The 23,170-nt window shown below is 36.2% G+C and overlaps 1 protein-coding gene across 35 annotated transcripts in view; it reads right to left on the bottom strand.

Moving 5' to 3' along the window:
* The window catches only part of RIMS2 (regulating synaptic membrane exocytosis 2), a 596,173-nt gene that overhangs the window by 25,895 nt on the left and 547,108 nt on the right, over positions 1-23,170 (bottom strand). The window contains exon 1 of one of the 35 annotated variants that reach the window (XM_082434229.1): positions 3,196-5,820. The exons of the other annotated variants lie outside the window; for them this stretch is intronic. Coding sequence (XP_082290355.1) covers positions 3,196-3,877 — 682 coding nt within the window. The 5' untranslated portion in view covers positions 3,878-5,820. Of the gene's footprint in view, positions 1-3,195; positions 5,821-23,170 lie in introns of those variants that run through there. 35 annotated transcript variants of the gene reach the window in all.

Raw genomic sequence — 23,170 nt, 5'->3', positions numbered from 1 at the left:
TGTTATTGTACTTGATTTTCAAAACACAGCATATTACAAGAAAATGCAGTACAATAACGAAGAAACAGTACAGAGTAGTTGGGATTTTAAACTTCAGAGCCAGATTATGGGTTTTGATCTCAGCTCCCCCACTTACTGGCTGTGGACTCTGGGCAAATTGCTTTCAATGGTGTGCAGGAGGCAATGAGAGCTATCACTGTTTAACCCTCACTGTCTCAGGGTACCTACCCTTCTCTAACTCCTCAATTAGGTTTTCGTATCATCTCTTACTGCACTCTGTACTTCACCCTCCTAAGCCCTGTCACAGTTTTAATTACCTAGTTATTCCTATTAATATCTATCTCCATTAGACTGTGAGCTCTCAGAAGGTAGGGAGCATATTCAGCTAATTCAGGGACTAGCATAGCGACTAACACATCTCAGAGCCTCAATAAATATTTCTAAATGAATGAATGAGTGAAAAGAATATGGTCTCTCAATAAATTTCTCAGCACTTCTTGTGTAGAATGGTAATTCCTGGATGTGCTGTCCAAGAATAAAATGAGAATATGGAACTGGAAGGCAGAGTACATTTGAGATTGGTTAGCTATTGCACTATATCTGAAAAGACAAAAAAAAAAAAAAAAAAAAAGAGAGAGAGAGAGAGAGAGTGTGAGAGTGAGAGAGAGAAGCTGTAAAATGAGATAGACTACTGATCAGTTACTTCAGTCAAATCACACTAGTTGGTAGACCACTGCTCTCTTTAGAAAAGCTGTTCTCAACCAGTGTGAAAATCATCTGTTGTGATGGTTTTTCTTTATAAATTAGAATGGGTTTCACAGTTGTGACTATGATAACATAGTCCTGAGTAAGCTTATGAGAGTATGTTATCCACATGAACTTTATGTGTCCTGTGTGGGTGTCTCAAGAGAAAATAATTGCAGAGAAGCACTGCTCCAGGCCAGTGATTTCTAACTTTTATAACTCTGCAGGGTATGTTGAAATACACTCAAAAATCTCAGGACTTTCAAGGGTGGTAGGAGTATAGCAAAATCAAAGAAGAAAGTTAGGATTTCTTCTCTTGGCTGTAAAATCACTACACCCCAGTGGAAAGACTTCTATTTTATGGGGAATGCCTCCTCTCTAGTTACTTACTTTGGCTTCATTTTGTCTTGGCAACTCAAGAAACCATATTATAGGACAGAAATCTGTTCCAATTTCCCATATGTAGATGTAGGAATTTCCTTTGGGATTAGTCTGTGTGAGCCAAGGTTAAGTCAATGTACTTTAAATTTTGAAAAAATTTCACATTTACATAAGTTTTTCTTGTCTCAAAAAAGGCTTTTAGGATGGTATTTTGTAAATCCAATTAATTCTAGCTACAACTTAAGAAAGAATGATGATAGTTCAACTGAAGCAAAGTCAAGGCTGAAGACTTGGTGTAAAAATTAACAATTGAGAAATGAGTGTATAATAATGTGTTTTATCTAAATATGTATTTTTAGGCATACCTGGCTTTGAGTTCTAGTTTCACCACTTACTAGGTATGTGATTGTGGCCAAGTATATGCAAATAATAAACTAATATAGCTTGGGTTGGGTGCACAGATTGTGTTGCTGACTGCCTGGGTTCATATGCTAACTCTATTACCTACTATCTGGGGGACGTTGAGCATATTTCTGAATTTCTCTGCCTCAGTTTCCTCCTTTGTTAACTGGAGATAATAAAAGCACTGCCTCATAAGGTTGTTATGGGCCTAAAAGAGTAAGTGCATGTCAGGTTCTTAGAATAGTGCCTGGATAATAGCTGATACTGAAAGTTTTAGCTACAATTATGATCATTCATTTACCCAATTTGATTTTCTAATATCTTCACTTGCTTACATTTCCTGAAATGTTAAACATTTAATAGTAGAAAACGAGTAAAATGTAAATGTACAAACAAGAACAGCAAAAGATTAGTATGAAAATTAAAAGTCACATTTATATAGAGAAGTACCCTACCATTAAACCTGTACTGATCTAGTGCAAACTGATATTGCAACAATAAGCTAGAAGAAACCCGGATAGCTCTAACTAGCGAATTATCTTAAAGAACACTTTTCAGGCATTTTATTAATCAGCCATCTTCCTCCTCCCTGCCCTCCACAGGGAAAAATCGGGGAAAAAAATATTTCTACCTGTTCTCAGAGCAGGTAGTTAGTTTCTTCTAAATCAGGGGTCACTACAGATTTCCTAGTAAGAGGTCATTGATTGTCACAGAATAAAAGCAAAATAAATCCTATTCTATACAATGATATATACAATAATAGAGGTAACATGATGATGACCAACCCACTCTGGATATACGTGCGTGCAAAGATGAACACAGTTTGCAACTAGCTTATCAATACATTAATAAACAGCATTTCAAATGTTGGGATGCTATTATTTAGCAGTCAATTCTTACTTTGATTTACAAATTATGTTTTTAGTATCAGTTGTTAAATCTTATAGGAAAGTTCTTCACAAAGAAAACATATGTTGTGTTACTGAAAACTTTATGAAGGACTTGCAGTCTCTTGGTGAAAAGTTTGCATCCCCTTTGCTGTTTTTCTCATTAGCTTAATTATAATGACATCACTCAAACACCAGAGACAAACAACCAATGGTGAGATTCATAGTGTTGTGCCTGCCAACAAAGTTCCAAAGGCCCACAGCAGAAACCAGCCTCCTTTAGTACTATCAGCCTTTGACGTGTCCATTGTATCACCCTTTCCCCTCATTCGGATCTTGACTGTTCACAGGCTGGGATTCCTGTTTCAAAGTTTTGCTGCTGCTTTTCCCGTTAAATTTTGATTATTTCTGTCCTCTAAATCAAATGCTAATACCAAGACTGCGGGAGTAAACGAAAACAAAACAGAGTTGGGTGCACCCAACAGGGCCGCCTTGCCTCCCACCCGTCTCCATCCTCATCCAACTGCCAAGCACTGTTTAACTCAACTTCATTAGGAAAGCCTCTTCCCAAGTCAGCGCCTGGGGAGCTCCCCAAATAACCAATCAACAGAACTTCTCCTCGGCCCAGCTGGCGCTCTGGGGGTCTCCCGCTCCACAGTCCCCCAGAGAGGAGGGGGTAGGGGCACTGCTACTTGGAGTTCTCCAAGCCTGTCAACCCTCCAACCACCGACCTTCCGAGATGCGAGATGTACACAGACAGACACACTAAGTACAGGCTCACCTCCTTCTTCCTCTTCCAGCGAGTTCATGCAGGGGAAGTAGCCGGCCAGCGCCTCGAAGGAGGCGGAGAGGCTGCTCCGGCTCTGGGAGCGCTGCATGGAGCGCCCCGCGGCGCCGGCGCCCCCCAAGCCCTGCCGGCCCATCTTGGACGAAGACCCGCTTTTCCCGCGGTACAAGATACGAGGCGTCTTGGCGGCTGGGGCGCGGCGACCGCAGCGCTTCGGGGGCCGGGATGCTGCCGCGGGACCCTGGGGTTCTGGCCCCTGCCTCCCTGACCCGGTCCGGACCAGACGTGGCCTTCCTGGCTGCCGGGGCCTCCACTCCTTTGGGGAGGGGTACGAGGTGGGGACCCAGGCGGTGGCGAGCGGGGACGCGGCTGCTCGCTGTGAAAGTCCGAGGTCTCGCCAGGAGGGAGCTGAGGTGCCCGGAGGCTGCGGCGGCGAGTCGGTCCTGCCGCCCTCCCCTCGCAGGGAGATGCTGCTGATGCTGAGGTCTCCGCCAATCAGCAGCCGGAGGGGAGGCGGCGGCGGCGGCACCTCGGCGGGCTGGCAGCTCCGGGGCGCGCTCCTCGGCTTCGGGGCAACTCTGAGCCCCGAGGAGCTCCTGCTGCTTCCGTTTCTTCCCTTCCCCCGCGTGATTAACACCAGGGAACGGTCGCTAATTAGACGCAAGACGTTAGGCATCGCAGCTGGGAACTATCTCAGGCAGATTTTGGTAGTCACTTTCCCCAGTCTCACTTAAAATTGGTTAACGTTCCTCAAGCGTAGATAGGAAATACTGAAATTTTCTCCAAATCATAAAACAAAGGCTCCCCAATTTTCAACAGGTCCCATGAAAGCCTAGAATCAAAGCTTTCTCGTTTACTTTCTTTCTTAAAAAGATTAAAAAGTCAACGGAAGGTAAAAAAAGGCTAAAAAAAAATCAAGAGCCTGAAAAAGAACCAACACTAAAAAAGTACTGTGATGTTTATCAATTTTGCGGTAATTTTGGGAATTTTTAATGCTTTTTTTCCCTCCAAGTTAGATAATCTGCTACCTATTGTTGCTAAGAATGACAATGAACTCTGTAAGGCTTTAATATCTAAATAACAGGTAACATCCTCTTAACATAAATTTGGAAGCAACACAGACATACCAGAAATAAAAGTTTATAAGTGAAATAACATCACATTCTGCAAACTGCAAATCTCTATCCCAGAACATAAAGCAACCGTAATTTCATTTTAGCATAAGTCAGAAGACTGTCCTACTTTTTGTAACTTTAGACAAGTCACCAGACCTCTCAATTTCCCTATCTAGGCAGGTGGGAAGGTAGGGCACAATGATTCCAGTCCTAATCATGTCATAGCTTGATTGTTGGCTGTGTGTTTTAGGGGATTTCAAAAGTGTTTTGTAAAATGTAAATTATACAATCTAAAATGGTTCTTTTATACAATAAATATTTCCTGAGTACTATATATGAACAAGTTCTTTGCTTGATGTACTGGGAAATACAAATACTCATTCAATTAATAGTAATTGAGCTCCCAGTGTATGTCAGGTACCTTTGTAAACACCTAGGACATACAGTGATCAAAGCAGATAAAAATCTTTGCTCTCATGGAACTTATATTCTAGTAGGGGGAGAAAGACACAGTAAATCAGTAAATTATATAGCGTTAAAAAGGAGATAAATGAAAATGGCAAAAAATAAAGTTAAGGGGTATGGGACAGTCTGCAATTTAAAAAAGAGCTGTCGGGGTAGGTATCATTGACAAGGCAACATCTGAATAGATGTATGAAGAAGTTGAGGAGGTAAGCCATTCGGATATGTGAGGAAGAGAGTTAGTTTGAGGCAAAGAGAGCCTGCAGTGCAAAGGCCCTAAGATATGATGTCCTGGTGTGTCCATGGAACAGCAAAGAGGCCAGGGTAGCTGGAGTGGAATGAGTAGGAAGGAAAGGAGGTCAGAGAGATAAGAGGCAGAGAAGGGGACAGATCACACAGGGCCTTCGAGGTATGTTAACAGCTTTGGCCATAGCACATCACAATTTAGAAAGTACAAAACAACACACTCAAGTAATAATCCTCCCAAATCTTTCTAAAAATTAGGCAACTTTCAAATAAGAGTGCTCTTACATAATGACAACTTTTGGTTGCTTAGACTTAGGATCATCCAGGTTTCTTGCTTCTGTTTTTCTGATAGGCTTTTGTCGTTTCTCATTAACATTCCTACAACTCTCTCTTAGTTCAATTTCCTATTCATTATTCACCTTCCTAAAATACCAGCATTTCAATAGACACTGATAAAACCAGGAACTCGGAGTATTTTTTCATACCATATTGCTTTTATTCAGAGAATAGAAATGTTTTTATTAAATGAAACTTTCATTATAAGAATAAAGAGAATCATAGAATTTTGGAAACTGAAAGGACTATTGTAAGTCATCTAATGTATTTTTTATAACTGTGGGTCACAAATTTTTAGTGAGTCATGAAAATAACTTATCATTAGAATGATCAGCATTCTAAAAAATAAAATGAAATAAAATATTAGAGTGTAGACCATGTAGTTATTGTATCAATTGCAGTATTGTTTCATGAATGTGTATGCACCCCTGTGTGTTTGTGTGTGTTCACATGTGTGTACTAAGTTCACATGTGTGTACTAAGTTGTGATCAAGAGAAATATTTCAAGGAAGAGGGACTAAGTAAGAAAATCCTAGGAAAATAAATTGGCCAAGGGTGGAAAAGTTTTATTTTGGCACCCAGGGACATCATAATGATAGTTGAAAGTCACTTAGGAAGGGAATTATCTTGGGTTTCTACTAGTGACTGCATGGGGATAGGGAATCTAAGAACTCAATCAGTGGTCACACTCAAGTTGCTTGGGCCCTGCCTTCTCTATGTTAATATAACACCTGACTTTATGCACCAAGAAGAGGTTAGTCTGGAATAGCCCAGATGCATCTGTTTCTTCATGAGCATCACTTCTCTCTTGCAGTTTCAGAACAAAGTTGTCCTGGGAAGCTTTTTGATATTTTTTCCTATAGTTGGGATTTGAGAGATATAGATAAGTGATAAAAGAATGACACAAGGAGAAACAGGAAGTACTAAAGAAGAAAGAAGAAAGTCACCTTATTTCAGGGAAGAAAGCTTCAAAGAAAAAGAAGACTATTGGCACACAGGTATCAGAGAGACAAACCACAATAATGGCCAAGAGACTTCTAGTCTTGAATGATAACTTGTGGAATATACTGAACTTACTGAGAAAACTTACAATTCCACTTTTTTTTTGTCCTATGCTCAATTGTTTTCCTATATAATAAATATTATATAAATAATATTTCTGGTTTACATATATTTTAAAAGTTGATTTACTATTCCTTATCCCATTCTGATATATGAACTACCAACCCTAAAGGAATTTAAAAATTTATATAAAAAAGAAACTACTGATAAAAGATAGGAAATGTCATTTCCTCCATACCAGAAAGTACATTCAAACGGCTTTGGATGTAGTTTTCAAATGATGGGCCACTATATAGTTTCATTATATAAAACTAAGTGTAATTCCAGAACAATTATAGTCTAGTATTCAAATTATTTATAATATATTTATAACTTTCTTACCCATCCAAAATAATCAGAGAAAAAGTGACTCACAAATATACATACTAATTGTTTTCTAAATGCAAATTCTGGCCTTGAAAAAAGATTCCACTACTGTATAAGAAAATCATATTTTTGAAGAAAAGATATATAGATTGATACAACTTGCATAAAAAATCATAGCATTCTATTTGATGAATATGAAACATATCATACCAATTATGCCACTTAATTCTTACATCAATCCTGAGAGTGTCATCATTATTTCTTCTGTATAGATGAGCTAATAAAGACTCAATAATATTAAATGACTTGTTTAGTTAGAAAGTGGCAGAGCCACTGATTTTCTGATTTCAGGTTCAGTGCCCTATACACTGTATCACAGGTGTCTCATACCATATACATAAGCACAGATGAAACACATGCAAAACATAGATGATAGATATAATATGAACTATGTAGTAAATTATTTGGTTCAAAATAAAATAAATATTGAAAAAATATATTTAAAAGCCATAATGTTTATTCTAACTATATACCAATGTTAAATCCATATTTGCCCATTTAATCAAAACATATTAATATTACATAGCCATATATGTATTTCAGTTCATCAATTCTTAACAGGCTAGAAAGTTACTTGTCATTTATGTATCAGTTTTTATAATAGTTTCCTCGCCAAAATAAATCACCAAAATTTTAAAGTATGTTAAATTAGTTTATTCCTGAAATAGAGGCTTGGTCACTGATGTGAATGCATAAAAAGGTTATTTTGTGAAGTAGTTACGTAGTGTCTAGACCATGGCTTAGTTCAGCTGGGAACATACTTATGCCTTTGGCAGCCTTGCCCTTTTCTATGCTAGAAATGATGTAGGTGATGATGATGAGAATGCAAACTACTACTAATGAAGAGAAGGAAAGACGGAGTAAGTCCTTTTGGGAGGTATTGGAACAAACAAGTAATAAGGCCTAGAAGTGGATATGCTAAAAAGAGATAGAAAAAGGACTCTTATTGCTACTCTGTCGTCACTATTTACTGTATCCAGTCAACCCAGAAATGGCTGGTTGCTAAAAGAGATAGGAATTGCTCAGGATAGGCTATAAAGCCACACTGCAGACTGAATTAACCTCTTTCTTCTTGATACACATTTGCTCTTGATAATATAGGAATTCATCTCTACCTCAGTCTTCACAATTGATGTCAATTACCTTTGCCACTTTGGACTATTCCGCTCTACAGCAAATAATTCTATACTAAATAGAAATATTTGCGGATATATTTTGGTTTGTTTTATTCAAAACCAACTCTCAAAATACTTGCAAACAATGTGACCAACAAGGGATTAATCTCCAAAATATACAAACAGCTCATGCAGTTCAATATCAAAAAACCAAACAATGCAATCAAAATATGGGCATTAGATCTAAATAGATGCTTCTCTAAAGAAGACACACAGATGGCCAAAAAGCACATGAAAAGATGATCAACATTGCTAAGTATTAGAGAAATGCAAATCAAAACTACAGTGAGGTATCACAACCTCACACCAGTCAGAATGGCCATCGTCAAAAAGTCTACAAGTAATAAATGCTGCAGAGGGTGTGGAGAAAGGGAACCCTCCAACACTGTTGGTGGGAATGTAAATTGGTGCAGCCACTATGGAGAACAGTCTGGAGGTTCCTTAAAAAACTAAAAATAGAGCTACCATATGACCCAGCAATCCCACTCCTTGGCATGTATTTGGAGAAAACCATAATTCGAAAAGATATATGCACCCCAATGTTCATTGCAGCACTATTTACAACAGCCAACACATGGGAGCAACCTAAATGTCCATCGACAGAGGAATGGATAGATGTGGTACATATACACAATGGAATATTACTCAGCTATAAAAAAGAATGAAATAATGCCATTTGCAGCAATACGGATGGACCTAGAGATTATCATACTAAGTGAAGTAAGTCAGACAGAGAAAGACAAATATCATATGATATCAGTTATATGTGGAATCTAAAAAGTGATACAAATGAACTTATTTACAAAACAGAAACAGACTCATGGACTTAGAAAACAAATTCAGTGTTACCAAAGGGGAAAGGTGGGGGGAGGGATAAATTAGGAGATTAGGATTAACATATACATACTATTATATAAAATAGATAGTCAACATGGACCTACTGTATAGCTCAGCGAACTCTACTCAATACTCTGAAATAACCTATGTGGGACAAGAATTTGAAAAGAATAGATATGTGTATATGTATAACTGAATCACTTTGCTGTATACCTGAAACTAACACAACATTGTAAATCAACTAGGCTCCAATATAAAATAAAAATTAAATTAAAAAACCCAACTCTCAGAGTCCATATATATATACACACAGAGTCCTTTAGGGCAGTGGTCATGGCAAGGATGGTTTCCAAGTTTGAGAAACTTCCTGCTCCAATATTCTCTTCCACTATTCCAGCCAGTGCTCTGGCTTTGTGATAAATTTACACAGTCTTCATAGTAACATTCTCAAACATTTGAGAGAAAAGAAGAAACATTTCTTCTATTACAAATGCCTTGGGATTCTAGATGAACATCACCTAGCAACTTCTCATATCATTATGAGATCAATAGCATCAATTTTGTGAGTGTCAACATTCTGCCCAAATACACAGCAAGGTTTAAAAATTAGATATACATTTCAGGTACCAATGCCAGTAACTATACAATATTTATAAAAAGTGTGTTCATTTAAACTGCTTTAGTCATTCATTATTAATTTATTCATTCACTATTCATTTACTCATTACTCATTTATTCCTTACACCACAGTGTGATGAGAATAATATTAGGTATGCATGGAAAATAGAGGGATTCTCTTAATTACAATTAAGTCTAATTCCTACTTGTCACTGTTCCTTCTTTTTCTTTACTGGCTAAAGCTTCATGTATTCACTTCAACATACATAGCATAAAAGACGGATTACCATTTAGTTTAACTGAATCATATGTTTGTTGTATATAAATGGTTATACACTGTTTAAACTGCTTGATACCATGCTGATATAAAAATAGAAAATTTAACATTTTTCACAGAAATTTGGCTTAATTGTCCGGTTGACTTTTAAATTGCAGGCACCTTAATTATTTTTCATTATATATCAAGGCATAACATTTATAACAAAGTTATTTAAAGTTGTTAAAAATCAAAGGCAGTAAAAAAGAATGAGGATTCTCTCAAAGCATTAAAAATGGCAGGATTTTAAATAGCATATTGCAAAAATAAAAAGCCCAGGAAAAACATTCATGGTGTACAGATCCAGGTCAAACATCACCTAGATTGGGCATAAGTGAATTGCTGCCTGAAGGAAGTTCTATTCAGAGCTCAGTACCTTTGGTAAACAGTTAAGATTGTGTGCAAAATGGCCAATTTAGGAACCAAACTAAGCAACTCATTATCAGCTGACACCCACTTAAGGTACTCTGTGTTAAAGATGCCTTTAAAGTAACAGTTCATCTGTCGTGTTGATATGAAACTTCATAATAGGAAACAGCAATACAGATTAAACATGTTTCCCTCCTAAAATTCAATTCAAAATGGTTCCATCTAATATGCTTTATTTATACTCCCACAATAAGATGAGAAGCTCAGGTCTAAGAAGACAGAGGTTTATTTCCCAGAGAAAAGTCTCAGTAAATCTGTGGTGTCACAGAAAAAATCTCTAAGAATCGCAAGTAATTATAAAAAGGCAAATCAGTATGTGTTCTAGTTATGGGAATATTCTGTAATGCTTCTCCCTGACTACTGCTTTATAACTTGGATTCTTCTGCTTGGCAACTCCTTCTGCAACTCAGCCTAACAGAGTAGTGTTTCAAATCCTAAACTCCTTTCCCATACTTGACACCAAACTGGGAAAAGACATTTAGGGAGGAGCCAAAAGTCTCGATTCACAGCCTAAAAAATAACTAAATATGCAACTGTATATATATATATATATATATATATACTTAAATTTGGCCACACCATTCAAAAAGCTTTTCCAGAAATATTGATTTGTAGTGTAGCCACCATTTATCAGCATTTGGACAGAGAAAAACTGTGGTGTAGAATTTCTGAGTTCCTTTATTTTCTGTTCTGTTACTTATTTTTTTGTGATTATCTGGCATTTGATCTAACATCTGAAGAAAGTCATTGCTTCACAACTCACTGTTATAAACTATTAATTTCATTTCAAATAATAGTGTATTTCACACTATGAAGGCAGCATTTTAGGGGTTCTCTGGGTGAGGCAAAAATACAAACTTTATATCTTAATAAATTTTGTATTGCAACTGAATAAACACTGAAAGACACTTTTCAAGGACAGTGATCTTAAAAAATGTAATTGTTACATATTTTATCACAATTCAAGGTGACTGCAATTTTAAACCAATATAACATTTTTGGTTCTATTTCTAATTTCATTTATTAAAATGATTCATTTTTATTCTCAACTTCAGATTATAGGCTAAGATCAGTTGACAAAGGGTACGTTTTCTGGTTTCTACAGCCACTTAGAAGGTGCTTGTCAGAGAGCCCTAGCGTTCGGGAGTCAATGAGAAGTCATAGCGTGAGTGAACAAGCCCCTCGTCAACCTTGTAAGACACAGTTTGCCCCCATCCTTGCAGAACTAGAGCTCCACTCACCTCCTTACTCTTAGATCTGAGTCCCACCTCCATCCACAGTCTTATCCCAACTTTACTCTCAACCTCGTTCATTATTACTCGGATCCCGTGATTACCCCGGATTTACCAAACCACCATGTCTCCTTTGCTTACACCACTCTGTGGATGAACTTTTGACATAGATGATGGGATGGAAATGTCCCCCTATAACTGAAGTTCCTCTTTGCGTCCATACATTACAGTACTCCTTTTAATACAAGTTTTTGTGAGAAAGATCATAGTTTTTTCGATAGTGGAGTCCATTAAGAAAAATGTAAAACAGCACTGGAGACTAAATAACTCTATGAGAATCTATTATCATCATGTATTTCTCACTATAATGATCACAATAACTATAAGAAAAATTCTCCAAATTATATTTTCTATAATGTTCTGTGTGTGTGCCGGTTTAAAAAAAATAATGCCAACGAAACAATTATTGACAGTTGTGTCAACAATATTCTAAGAATCTCTATAAAAACTTTTCCTGTAAATTTCGTATTTGTACTGGCCTCCAATTCATTGTTTGTCTTCCATTTGTGGACCACTGCTTAGAATTTTAATGTTTCACGTTAAACACCTATTAGAATTCATTCTTTCAGAGTCATTCTAGAGGGAGCAAGCCCTTACATACTCCTTGAGTTTACTAACATCTTCTACTACAATTGAAAATAATTTATTCCAATTTTAAGGGACAGTCCAAGAAACATAAAGCAATTACTTTGGTCTACTGAAAACTCCATATACAGTTCCAAATGCTCAGCTTCTGACATTTATTTCCCGTGGTTTAGTTTTTCCCATGTTTTTAGATATTATGTCACAGTCTAATGCATAATACTTTTGTTTTATACAATGACTTTCTCTCAAGTATTTTTTCAAAATCTATACATTCATGTCTAAAACATCTCTATGTAACCTGTCTGTGCTAGTCCCCATTTCTTATGTGCTGAAGTATAAGGAAGATAAAAGGTTACACATCCATTAGCGATAGGATCTGATGAAGCCTAGACAGTTAAACTATGGGTTTAAACCTTTTTTATATTTCTGCACATTGAAAAATTGTTCACAAAAAACGTATGTAAAGGGTCAATGAATATATTCCTATCAAAAGGTAATCTACTGAAAGTGTTTAACAAAGACAACTGATTGTTAGCCTAGTAGAACTAACTGACCATTCAAACATTTGTTATTGAACAATATTAAACAAATATTTACTGAATGCCACCATGTCCATTACAGTGCTAAGCAGTAGAAGTAGTAAACTGTATCATTTACTAATTAACTGACCATCGATTAAATCTATTACTTTTACTCATTTATTATTATTTCAACTGATAAATATAGAAAACCTAAGGAAACAGATCAAGTAATGCTATGCAATTAAAAATAAAGAGCTAATGATGCACTAGCATGTATTTGGAACATGTGTATGCAGCTCAAAAGCATTTAAAATATGAGCACCAAAGCAAAACAAAGACAGCTTAAGTATTCCTGTTTTGATTAGAATAATGCCACACTTTCAAGATCATGAGACATTAATTTTAAAAATTATAGGACTAACATTTCTAAAATACAAGTTTGGAAAAACACAGTATTCAACAGGAAAATAGAACTAAAGGGGAAATCTGAAGATAAATTACTTTGGTTATTACACACACACTCAGAGAGGCATTAAATTGTAGAGGCACAAAATGACTCAGAAAGAATAAACCAACAAAAATATAATAAATTGAAAATAAATCTGCTCTTTAGAAGGTCCAAAATGACCACCATGTTGTCACATCCAATGGGACTTTCAAGTCCTCATCTTACTGGCTCCCTGAGCAGCATTCTACAGAGTTGACCACTCTCTGGTCTGAAAGCATTATCTTCTCTTGACTTCCATTGGATCACATGCTTAGAGTTTTTCTCCCATTTCTCTGGCATCTCTTCATCAACCCTTGTGGCTGACTTCATCTCTTCTATCAAATTTCTACCTTTAACATCTTTAACACATCCTGGACCACCTTCTCTCATTATACTTTCCCCCTATATGATCAGTTCCATTTCCAGTTTTAATAACCATTTGTATTCACTCAAATTTATTATTGAGTGCAGACCTCTCATTTGAGTTTCAGAGCTGATTACCATCTATTTGACATCACCACCAGAATATCTCACAGACCTCTCAAACTACACTCTTGATTTCTTTCCCACAGAAATCTACTTCTTTTCTTATCTTCTCTCTCTTAATAAATGACATCATCAGCCAAATGGTTGCTCAAACCAGAAATTTGGACAAACTCTTTTATTCCTTATTTTCCCATACTGTATGCCTCTCTCATCCAATCATCATCAGACTCTATTGATTCTACTTCTAAAATAGATCTCATGTCTATCCATTTCTCTAATCCTATTCCAAGCCACTTTCACTCTTACCCTCAAGATATTATTCATAAAGCAGCCAGAATTATCTTTTAAAAATATATATGGGATCATGTTACTACCCTTCTATCACTGCAATTACATAAAACACAAACACACAGCATGACCTCCCTCTAAGATTATATTTACTTCTTCATATTAAATGGTTTTCCTTGTTTATTACCCATTAAGACTTCCGTGTGGTGTCTAGTTTCTGTTATTTACTCTAAAAATCACTGAGTATCTTTCTCCATTGTGGTTTTTCTTGTTTTGCCATAGTGATATCCACTACAGAAAGTATTCTGCAATTTTAAATAGACCCTTTCCTCCTTGCTTCTCGTATTTAAGTTTAAAGAGAACTATGTAAAGGTTAGTCAATTCCTACCAAACATGTTTTCCCAGGTCTCATGAAAGGCCAGGAATTCTTCATAGCTGTATCTCAACTTGGAGATTATTTAACACAACAATCACTTGCTGGAAGAGGGCTTTAAAACTTACACCTGCTTCCCTGAAGAACCTGTGACTCATTTATGCAGTGAGCTGCTATTACTGATGAAAAAGCATGGCATTCTTACGATGAAAAACAGTGGTGGTAGGCTCAGAACCTCAGGACCATGATACAGGCTGTCAAATATTGTATATTATTATTAGTTAACATTTCATAATTTAATAACATTATTATATTATTTGATCCCATCAACATAACTATTTGCACAGTGGTTAATGGTGTGAACTCTGGAATTAGACAGGCTTGGATATATATCCTAGTTCTTCCACTTCCTAGCTGTATGACCTTGGGCAATTACTTAAACACTCTGTGCCTCAGTTTTCTCATCTGTAAATGGGACATAATAATAGTAATGACCTTGTAGGTTGTTGTGAGAATTATCTCATTTAACAGTGAGCGTGAAGCTCAGAAATTCCAAATCATCAGCTCCATATTTCTCCTCTTCCAATTAAGACTTCTACTCTCGAAGCACAGCTACCTTCAGACCGGTTTTAAGATTAACATGAACTGGTGAAATGGATTCATCTTTCAGACATATTTTCATTTTCAAACAATATCCTTAACTAATTGGTGAAATTTCAGGCAATGCTAAGTGATTTTTAAAAATACCTAGGCAAATTTAGGGAAGAACTGGTACATTTTCTCACACATAAACAAGGCTCTCCTGAGATTTTTCTCTGAGCTCAGTTCTCCTGAGTACCAGCTCTGTTACAGCTTTTCTCTGTCTTCTAAAAATGAACAAAGGCCAAATAATTTCTTTTAAAAGTCAGATGTTCTAGAGGTGTTCTACAGGTGGAGGTTGAGGGGTTGGGGCCCGCTTTTCAGACAGGCATTTGTATGTTAAAGAATTATCTGTGCATATATTTTTAACATAGTCAAATTTCATTAATACTATATAAGAAATTTAACACCAGCCTCTGTGAAACACTCCTTTGAGGCAGAGGGAGAACACCACACACAAATATTACACATTAACCTAACAGCATTTCGTTGGACAAGACAGGTTCTTGATTAAACCAAGCCTGACAAAGCAGCCATCTTAAGGTGATTCATTCCAATTTCAGGACATAAGTTTATCACGTAGTTTGCATTACTTCATGACTATGACGTGAACATCACAAAGATTATTAAAGTGTCACATGCATTTACAGAAGTTCAGAATTTCCCCCTAACATTGTATACGTATATAAACAGGTCCACAGTGTGGAATACTGTACAGTACATTTATTTATATTTTAATGTAAGTCCATATGTGAATAACTGCTCACAGATTTTATTTTATTCAAGTGGCCAGATGGATTCAGGATAAATTTATGTCCCCAAATGATTTGCTATGTTTTATCTAGCATTTTCATGTGGGTGGAGTGGAAGGCGGAGGGTCTTGCTGCATCGACTACTCCTGCCACGTTGACTGTGGAACAACTTTGAAGACGTGGGAAGTGTCAATTTAAAATATTCAAACTATTGGTTTTGCCTCTTCCCTTACTCAGTGAGAAGTAGCTATAGCCATTCTCTACATAAATCACCAAAGCAAAAAGGCAAAGTTTGAACTGAATGCTTCAGAAGTAGTTCCTAGTGGATGAATTCTTTCAATCATTTCATTTAGTGTAATTTTTAAAATTATAGCTTCTAGTTGCATGAAAAATAACTTTTAAAACTTGTGTTGAAAATTCAATTGGTTTTATATGGTCCTAAGTTGCTCTCTTAACTTAGAGCCCATCTGATCATTTATTTTATTATTATTATTTTTGACCATGCCTTGTGGCATGGTATCTTAGATCCCGGACCAGGGATTGAACCCGTGCCCCCTGCATTGGGAGTGCAGAGTCTTAACCACTGGACTACCAGGGAAGTGCTGAGCCCACCTGATCATTTAAATAGGTTTCTGCATTTGGGTCATAATATATTTATGAGACATGATAACAGTTTAAGAAATTTACTATTTAAAAAAACCCTCTCACACATCTTTTCTAATATAATTCTTTTTTTGAATATAATAAGAGACATACACTACATAATGAAATTTTGTGGTATTAAAAATTGTATGTAACTTTCTATTCTCAAAATTAATTTGTTTCTGGTAAACGAACTGTATAATTATATTGTGTGTTACCACCACAATTTTTTTGTAGTTTCTAGGCCTGATAAATCATTTTGTATTTGGGGGATTGGGAAGAATGACAATAACTTTAAGATCTGAAAATGTCTTGAGAATGTACTGGTATAATTTCTGTCTATAAGTACAACTTTACATGAAGTCAATCAATTATACTTCTCTTCTAAATATTTGGAAAGATGCTTCCTAACCTCCTGTACTTCCAGGGTCATAGAAGTCTTAGAGACACAACCCTTTACATTTCATTCCATCCTTGGTCCTAGTAAATTGAAGAAAATTTATTGTGATTCATATCTCTTATATATAATGCCACGTCATAGGTGTTATGGCTGAATTGTGTTCCCTCAAAATTCATATGTCAAAGTCCCAACCCCTAGTATGTCAGCATGTAATTGCATTTGGAGATAAAGTCTTTAAAGAGGTGATTAAGTTAGAATGAAGCTGTATGAAGCATTCAAACCTAATCCAATATGACTGGTGTTCTCATAAGAAGAAATCTGGGCACACAAATTGACACCAGGGATGTGTGTGCACCAAGAAAAGACCATGTGAATAGGCAGCAAGAGGGTGCCCTCTACAAGTCAAGGAGAAAGGACTTCCAGCCTCCTGAACTGTGAGAAAATAAATGTCTGTTGTTTAAGCCATGCAGTCAGTAGTATTTTATTATGGCAGCCCTAGCTGCCTATCCTTTGAGATAGATTAAGCCCCCTATGATCTTTATCTTTACAGTGCTTTCAAAAGCTTTCATTTTTTTCCCTAAAAATTTAAGAAGTTTACTTAGCATATTTAGATCTATTCTATTTTTTTTAAACACCCTGTACAATTTTGATGTCCCAATAAACCAGGTCTTTTTGTATCATAAAAGTTTAGCTGTAAAGTGAATTTCCATAAATCAAATGGTATTTTCTAATTACTTTTGCTGTTTTAACAGCTGGTGTTTCTATGCCAATGGTGGATATTATGCTTCCAGTTTAAAAAAAGGTAAATTATTTACATAGTCTCTTAAAAAAACACATTTGCCAAAAAAATCCCACACTTTTCACTACATTTATATATATATAAGACTAAGTTTCTTAAGGGCAGAAATTGTACTTTATTGATGATATTATTTGCATTCCCAGAGCCTACCACCATGATCGGGGCCTAGTTCACTGATTTGCTTCTAAGGACACTATTTTACCTAAATAAATTCTGATAAAGGAGCTGTTCGTTACCAACAGGCATACGCAAATTCTTATTTCATTATTCTGTTAAAGAAAAGGGTTAAAATGAAAACTGCGAATACCAGCTTCTGTGGTGAATGTGAATGAATCATCTGACTACTATTATCGTGGATGTGGCTCTTGAAATTGATTTTTCTTCATTAGCATTCCAAATCATTACTTACAAATTACATTTTTTTGATATTTAAAAGGCTCTACCGAATGCAGTTCTAACTTACCCAATTCAGCAAAGTAAATGGATGCCCTGAACACATCTTTTATTACCTCCACTTATCAGGAAGCAAATCAAAATGTTTCAATATGTTTCTTACTTTCATCATATGAGGTGTTCAGTACTAGAAGCCAAGCTAATTTTTTAAACACTGAATACACTAAAAATTAACTGTGTCATTTTCTGCCTAATTAATTAAATATAATAGAAATGTAAAATCTTGTATTTCTAAAATGTCTTAATCCAATATCATCATTTAAACCTGTGATGTTGAATTCTTTATACCCCTCAAATTGTTCATTTGCTTTCATGACCATCTCCTTCTCCTAGACATCATTAATGACATATATCAAACTGAAGTGAGTTAAAGTTTATTTTGTGAATATTTTGAAAATTTTGTGATAGTTCTGAAAGAATATAGACTACAGAAACCCGAAGTGTTGTTACTAAATTAGTGTTGGAATGCACGGATCCACCTAGCAATTTTAAATTCCCATAAATTTAAGTATATATTTATGATCCTAAACCTATGTCATTCACACACACACAGACACACACACACGGACAAAGCAAATATATCTAATTATGTTCTTGAAATTATTTCAAAAATCAATTCTTATGCTAGGATTAAAACTTCGTTTCAGTGCACATTGGCATAGTTTTAAGATAAAAATAACTATTGATGCTGGTGCCAACCCAGATTTCCAAATTGATACGATAAATATTTCTTCTTTTCAGCTTCCAGTCTCCATGCCCTGGCCCCAGACTTCTTTACTTGTGTCTGGATTCTTTCACAACCCACTCATTGGCATTCCTGCCTCCAGTCCCTCCCTTTTAATCCATTCTGGACATTTGTGCCAGGTACATTTCCGTAGAATAGATTTATTATCAAGTCTCTTTCTAAGAAAAATAACAAACAAACCTTCAGCGAGTTGATAGCACAAAATCTATTCCACCAATCTTGGAATTCAGGGCTTCTGACAAAAAAGAACTTTCCAATGTCACTCCTACTTTTCAAACACAGCTTTAATCAAACTTTGCTACTCTATTCACTGCCCCACACACACCTTTTTGCTTCTCATTTCTTATTTTCTTTCATGTGGGCCCATTATTAGGGTGGGGAATTCGTCTTCTTGTCCAAAGCCTCCTGTCTGCTGTGCCAGAACTGAGTGCAACCCTGACTCTTCCTTTACCCTGGAGCTGGAACCTATTGGATTCCTCATACCCTCAGCCTCTAGACCCTCAGCATCTCTGATAGAGCTTCTAGTCTGACTCTGAATATTGCCATTTCTAGGCAGTTTCTCTTGTCACCTCGCCCCTCCCCACTTCCTTTTATCAAGTGGGTCCCGTTTCCTCACATCTCTCTTTACAGCACACTTTAGACTGTGAGTCAGGGTGCTAAGGAAGAGGGTCCTGCTCTACAGCATCTCCATCACCATCCAGTTCAAGTTTCCTTCCTCCCAATCCTAGGCTTATGAATTCAAGGTCCCAGCGGCCTTGTAAATACAGAGCCTGTTAAAGACACGAATGTGTGCCGGTCAGAATGCTCTCCTGCATCTCTGCTTATATACAGTGCCTGTCCTTCAAGATTCAGTTTCATTCCACCAGCTCTCTGAATCCCCTGGTCCATAGTGATGCCTTCCTACTCTGAAATCCCTTTATCTCATTCGCTCTTTGGGTACTTATCATAGTTTACCTGCATTATTACTTAACTTTTCTTTTTCAACTGCCTACTGTACACCTTTAGTTGAAAGTTCTAGAGATATAAACCCCTCAAAATATCCCCAAATGCCTCATCCTCTGCCAAACTTGCTCCTAATTCTGTACTCCCTCTCTTAGCAGGTGACAGTACCATTCATTCACTCAGTCCCTCAGGCAGAAAACTGGGGTCATTTTTGACTTCTCCCTCTTCTTCACGCCCCCAACCATATCTAATCAATCATCAAGTCCTAATTCACACCTTCTAAATATCTATGAAACTGATTCTTCTTCATCCCAAGTTCAAGGCCTCACAATCTCTCACTTCTGTTATATAAGACTCCTAATTTGTTGCTCTATCTTTAATCCAAGTACTTTTCAATCTGTTTTTCATGAAGCCAGATGATCTATTTAAATAGCAAGTTAGCCCATGTCACATTGCTTTGCTTAAAAACTTTTCAGTGGTTTTCCTTCTCTTGGCCTCAAAGGCATGCCTACTATCTTTCTTTCTCTCTTGCTTCTTCCTGCCTCGCACTCCCAGCTCTAGCAATACTGGATCGTGTGAGTTGCCATGCACCTTCCAGACTACTACTTACCTCCCACATGTATTTGAAGGTGGGATACCTGGAATGCCTTCCTCCCTCCTTTTTTCTTTACCTAGACATTTTCTACTTATATGTTCAGGTATCTTCCAGGGAACAAGTTCTAATCTCCTGAGGAAGTAAATGCTCCTTCTCTGAGATTCCACAGTATCTGGAGTCTGTCTCTACTACACAGTATTAAAAGCTATGTTATAATTATTTTCATTCATTCATTCATTCATTCAAGTATTTATTGAATACCTATGACAGGAAACTTCTTGTGCCATGTAATAGATATTCAGTAAATGATTTTTGCTAATGAATGAGTGAATATGCCCAACTGAACTTTAAGAGGAACACTGTTATATTTTATTTATTTGAATTTATTTCCATTCACCCTCATGTCCTTACTCTATGTCTAACATAGTATTTAATATGTAGTAATAGCTCAAAACACACTTTATTTTATTTATTTTTACATTCAGTCTTGACATTAAGATGTTTTTGAGAAAAAAATTATCATTGATTACAAAACACTATGAAAATTAAAAAAATTATATGATCATACAGTATAAATAATGCACAATAATATTTGTAAACTCTGAAATCATAAATGCTCATAATTTTGGTAAACTATTGGCAGAAAGCTTGCTTTCTCCAAAATATGAATTTTGGAGTCACAGTATCTGAAGGTTACAGAGTAATCATATGCAACAAAGAATCAAATACAAAAGTGAAAGGAGCATTTTGGTAATATGAAAAAAAGAAAACTCTCATAATATTGACATTTTCTATGGGAATTTATTCTAAGCAGTCTGGAAAATATTGCAGTTACTGTGAAAAAGACCATTTAAAGATCCTCACAGGGCCTAGGCACTATGCCCATACTGCCTAATGGTTAAGAGTCTAGTTTGAGGGATTCTGGATTCTTCCAGATTTTACCCCACCACTTTCATAATGAAAAAAGAAATCTTCCAGATGATAGATTTGGAGAAATTTTCTGTAATATCTCAAACCAAAGAATGATTAATATCAGAAACTGTTGAAAACCAAAATGATAAAGATAGCAGTCCCAACAAAAAAAAGTGAGCAAGAGTTAGAAACAGGCAATTCACATAAGAGCAAACAAAAAGATTGATGGGTATAAAAAGATTTTCAAACTCATTACTTATTAGAGAAAAGCAAGTTAATACAACAATGAGAAATCACTCATTGTTAATATCATTCATGCTAATCATCACTCATATGATCAGAAATACTTGTATTAGATATTAAAAATTAGGAAGTAATGCCAATTGCTGGCATGGATGTTGGGATATAGAGACTCTTATGCACTGCTGTTTGGGAAGTGGACTAGAGCAGGAGATCTGGTGAAAGGCTGACAGAACTTGGCCAAATTAATTAAACACACACTGAACAACTCGATAAATCTAGTTCTGGGTATATATAGATATATGTAAAAGAAATTCTCACCCAGGCTCATAAGGAGACATAAATGAGGATATTCATCTCAGTGTTATTTGTGGTGGCAGGAGTTGGAGTCTATCTGGATGTCCAGCGTTGGAAGAACAGAGAGGAAAAATGTGGTAAATGCATACCATGGAGCATACTACACAGCAGTTAGAAATATAGGAATAAATGTACACAAAGATGCTCTGAAAACCATAATGCTCAATGAGAAAAATAAAAAGGGAATGTAACTTAAAGATGCATAAACACATATATGTATATATAAAACAATAATGCATATTTTATAAGAGCACATAGATATACTGAAGGTACACATTAAACATATTAAAATAACCATCTTAACAGATGGAGGGAGGAAAATAGGGATTAAAGGGGATTCAGTAAAGAGGGAGACAGAGGCAGAGAGAAAGGAAGAGAGAGATGGAGAGAGAAACTCTTCTCTCAGTGTGGACCTGTGTGACCCCTCTTCACCCTGTTTCCCTAAGTGTTTCCTTGTGCTAACTCCTTTCAACCACTCCACAGTGTGATTATAGGTTAAATGTCTCTACAGCCAGGTCTTAATTCACATGATGATGGGTACCATGTGTCTGTCTCATTCACTGCTGTATCCTCAGTACCTGGTACTATGCTTGCACACAGTAGATATTCAAGGAATATTTGTTGAAGGAATGAATGAATGCACAATTTGACATTGGCTGACCCATGCTAACAGAAAGAAAACCAAAAGCTGAACTTAAGATCTTGAAAAAAAATTTCACAGGGATCTTTGCAGTGTTAAATTCCAGGTTTCATCTCAAGAAAGGTAAGTTCTTAGGTTTCATTCAAGCGAAGCAGATAGAGCAGCAATTCTGTTTTCAATGATACTCATATGTGGCACTGGTTGAATCACTTTTGTATTAGGTTCTACATTTAAAATGGAGAGAATAAAGATTTTTATCTTCAGCTTTTTTTATGTTAGCAAGATAAAGAGATACTACTGTTCAAATGGCAAGAAATGCTTTTCTCTTTTAAAATTTAAAGTGTGCATACTATAATTTTCCTATCGAAATAGGATTATTATGCTCTCTTATATTGGAATTTCTGAGTCACAAAAGCTCTCAGTGAGTTTTCCTTCAGCATGTAATGTAACATTACAACATGATTCAGAATAGCATTTGACCTACAGTTTCACAAAGTATGCATTTACAACGTATTTCACTTAGAACCAAATAATGTACTGCCAAAGAGATATCATACAGTATGGAACAAATGACCCTATCATTTCAATGCAGATACTGTTGATCCTTGATTTTTCCACCAGAATTCATAAATGCCCATTCACTACTGCCTGCAATTGAAAGAACTCTTACCTATGAATAAACTTCCCAAAGAATCTTTTAACTGCTTTAGCATCCTAGCTTCTCTTTCACACTAAAACTACATTTTTTTGCTCATACATATTATAGTGAAAATTTTCATTAGACTTAATTCTTCTGGGA

The sequence above is a fragment of the Balaenoptera physalus genome, assembly GCF_965194825.1.
Source record: "Balaenoptera physalus genome assembly, chromosome: 17".
Classification (NCBI taxonomy): Eukaryota; Metazoa; Chordata; class Mammalia; order Artiodactyla; family Balaenopteridae; genus Balaenoptera; species Balaenoptera physalus.
This window is presented reverse-complemented; position numbering and strand designations above follow the sequence as displayed.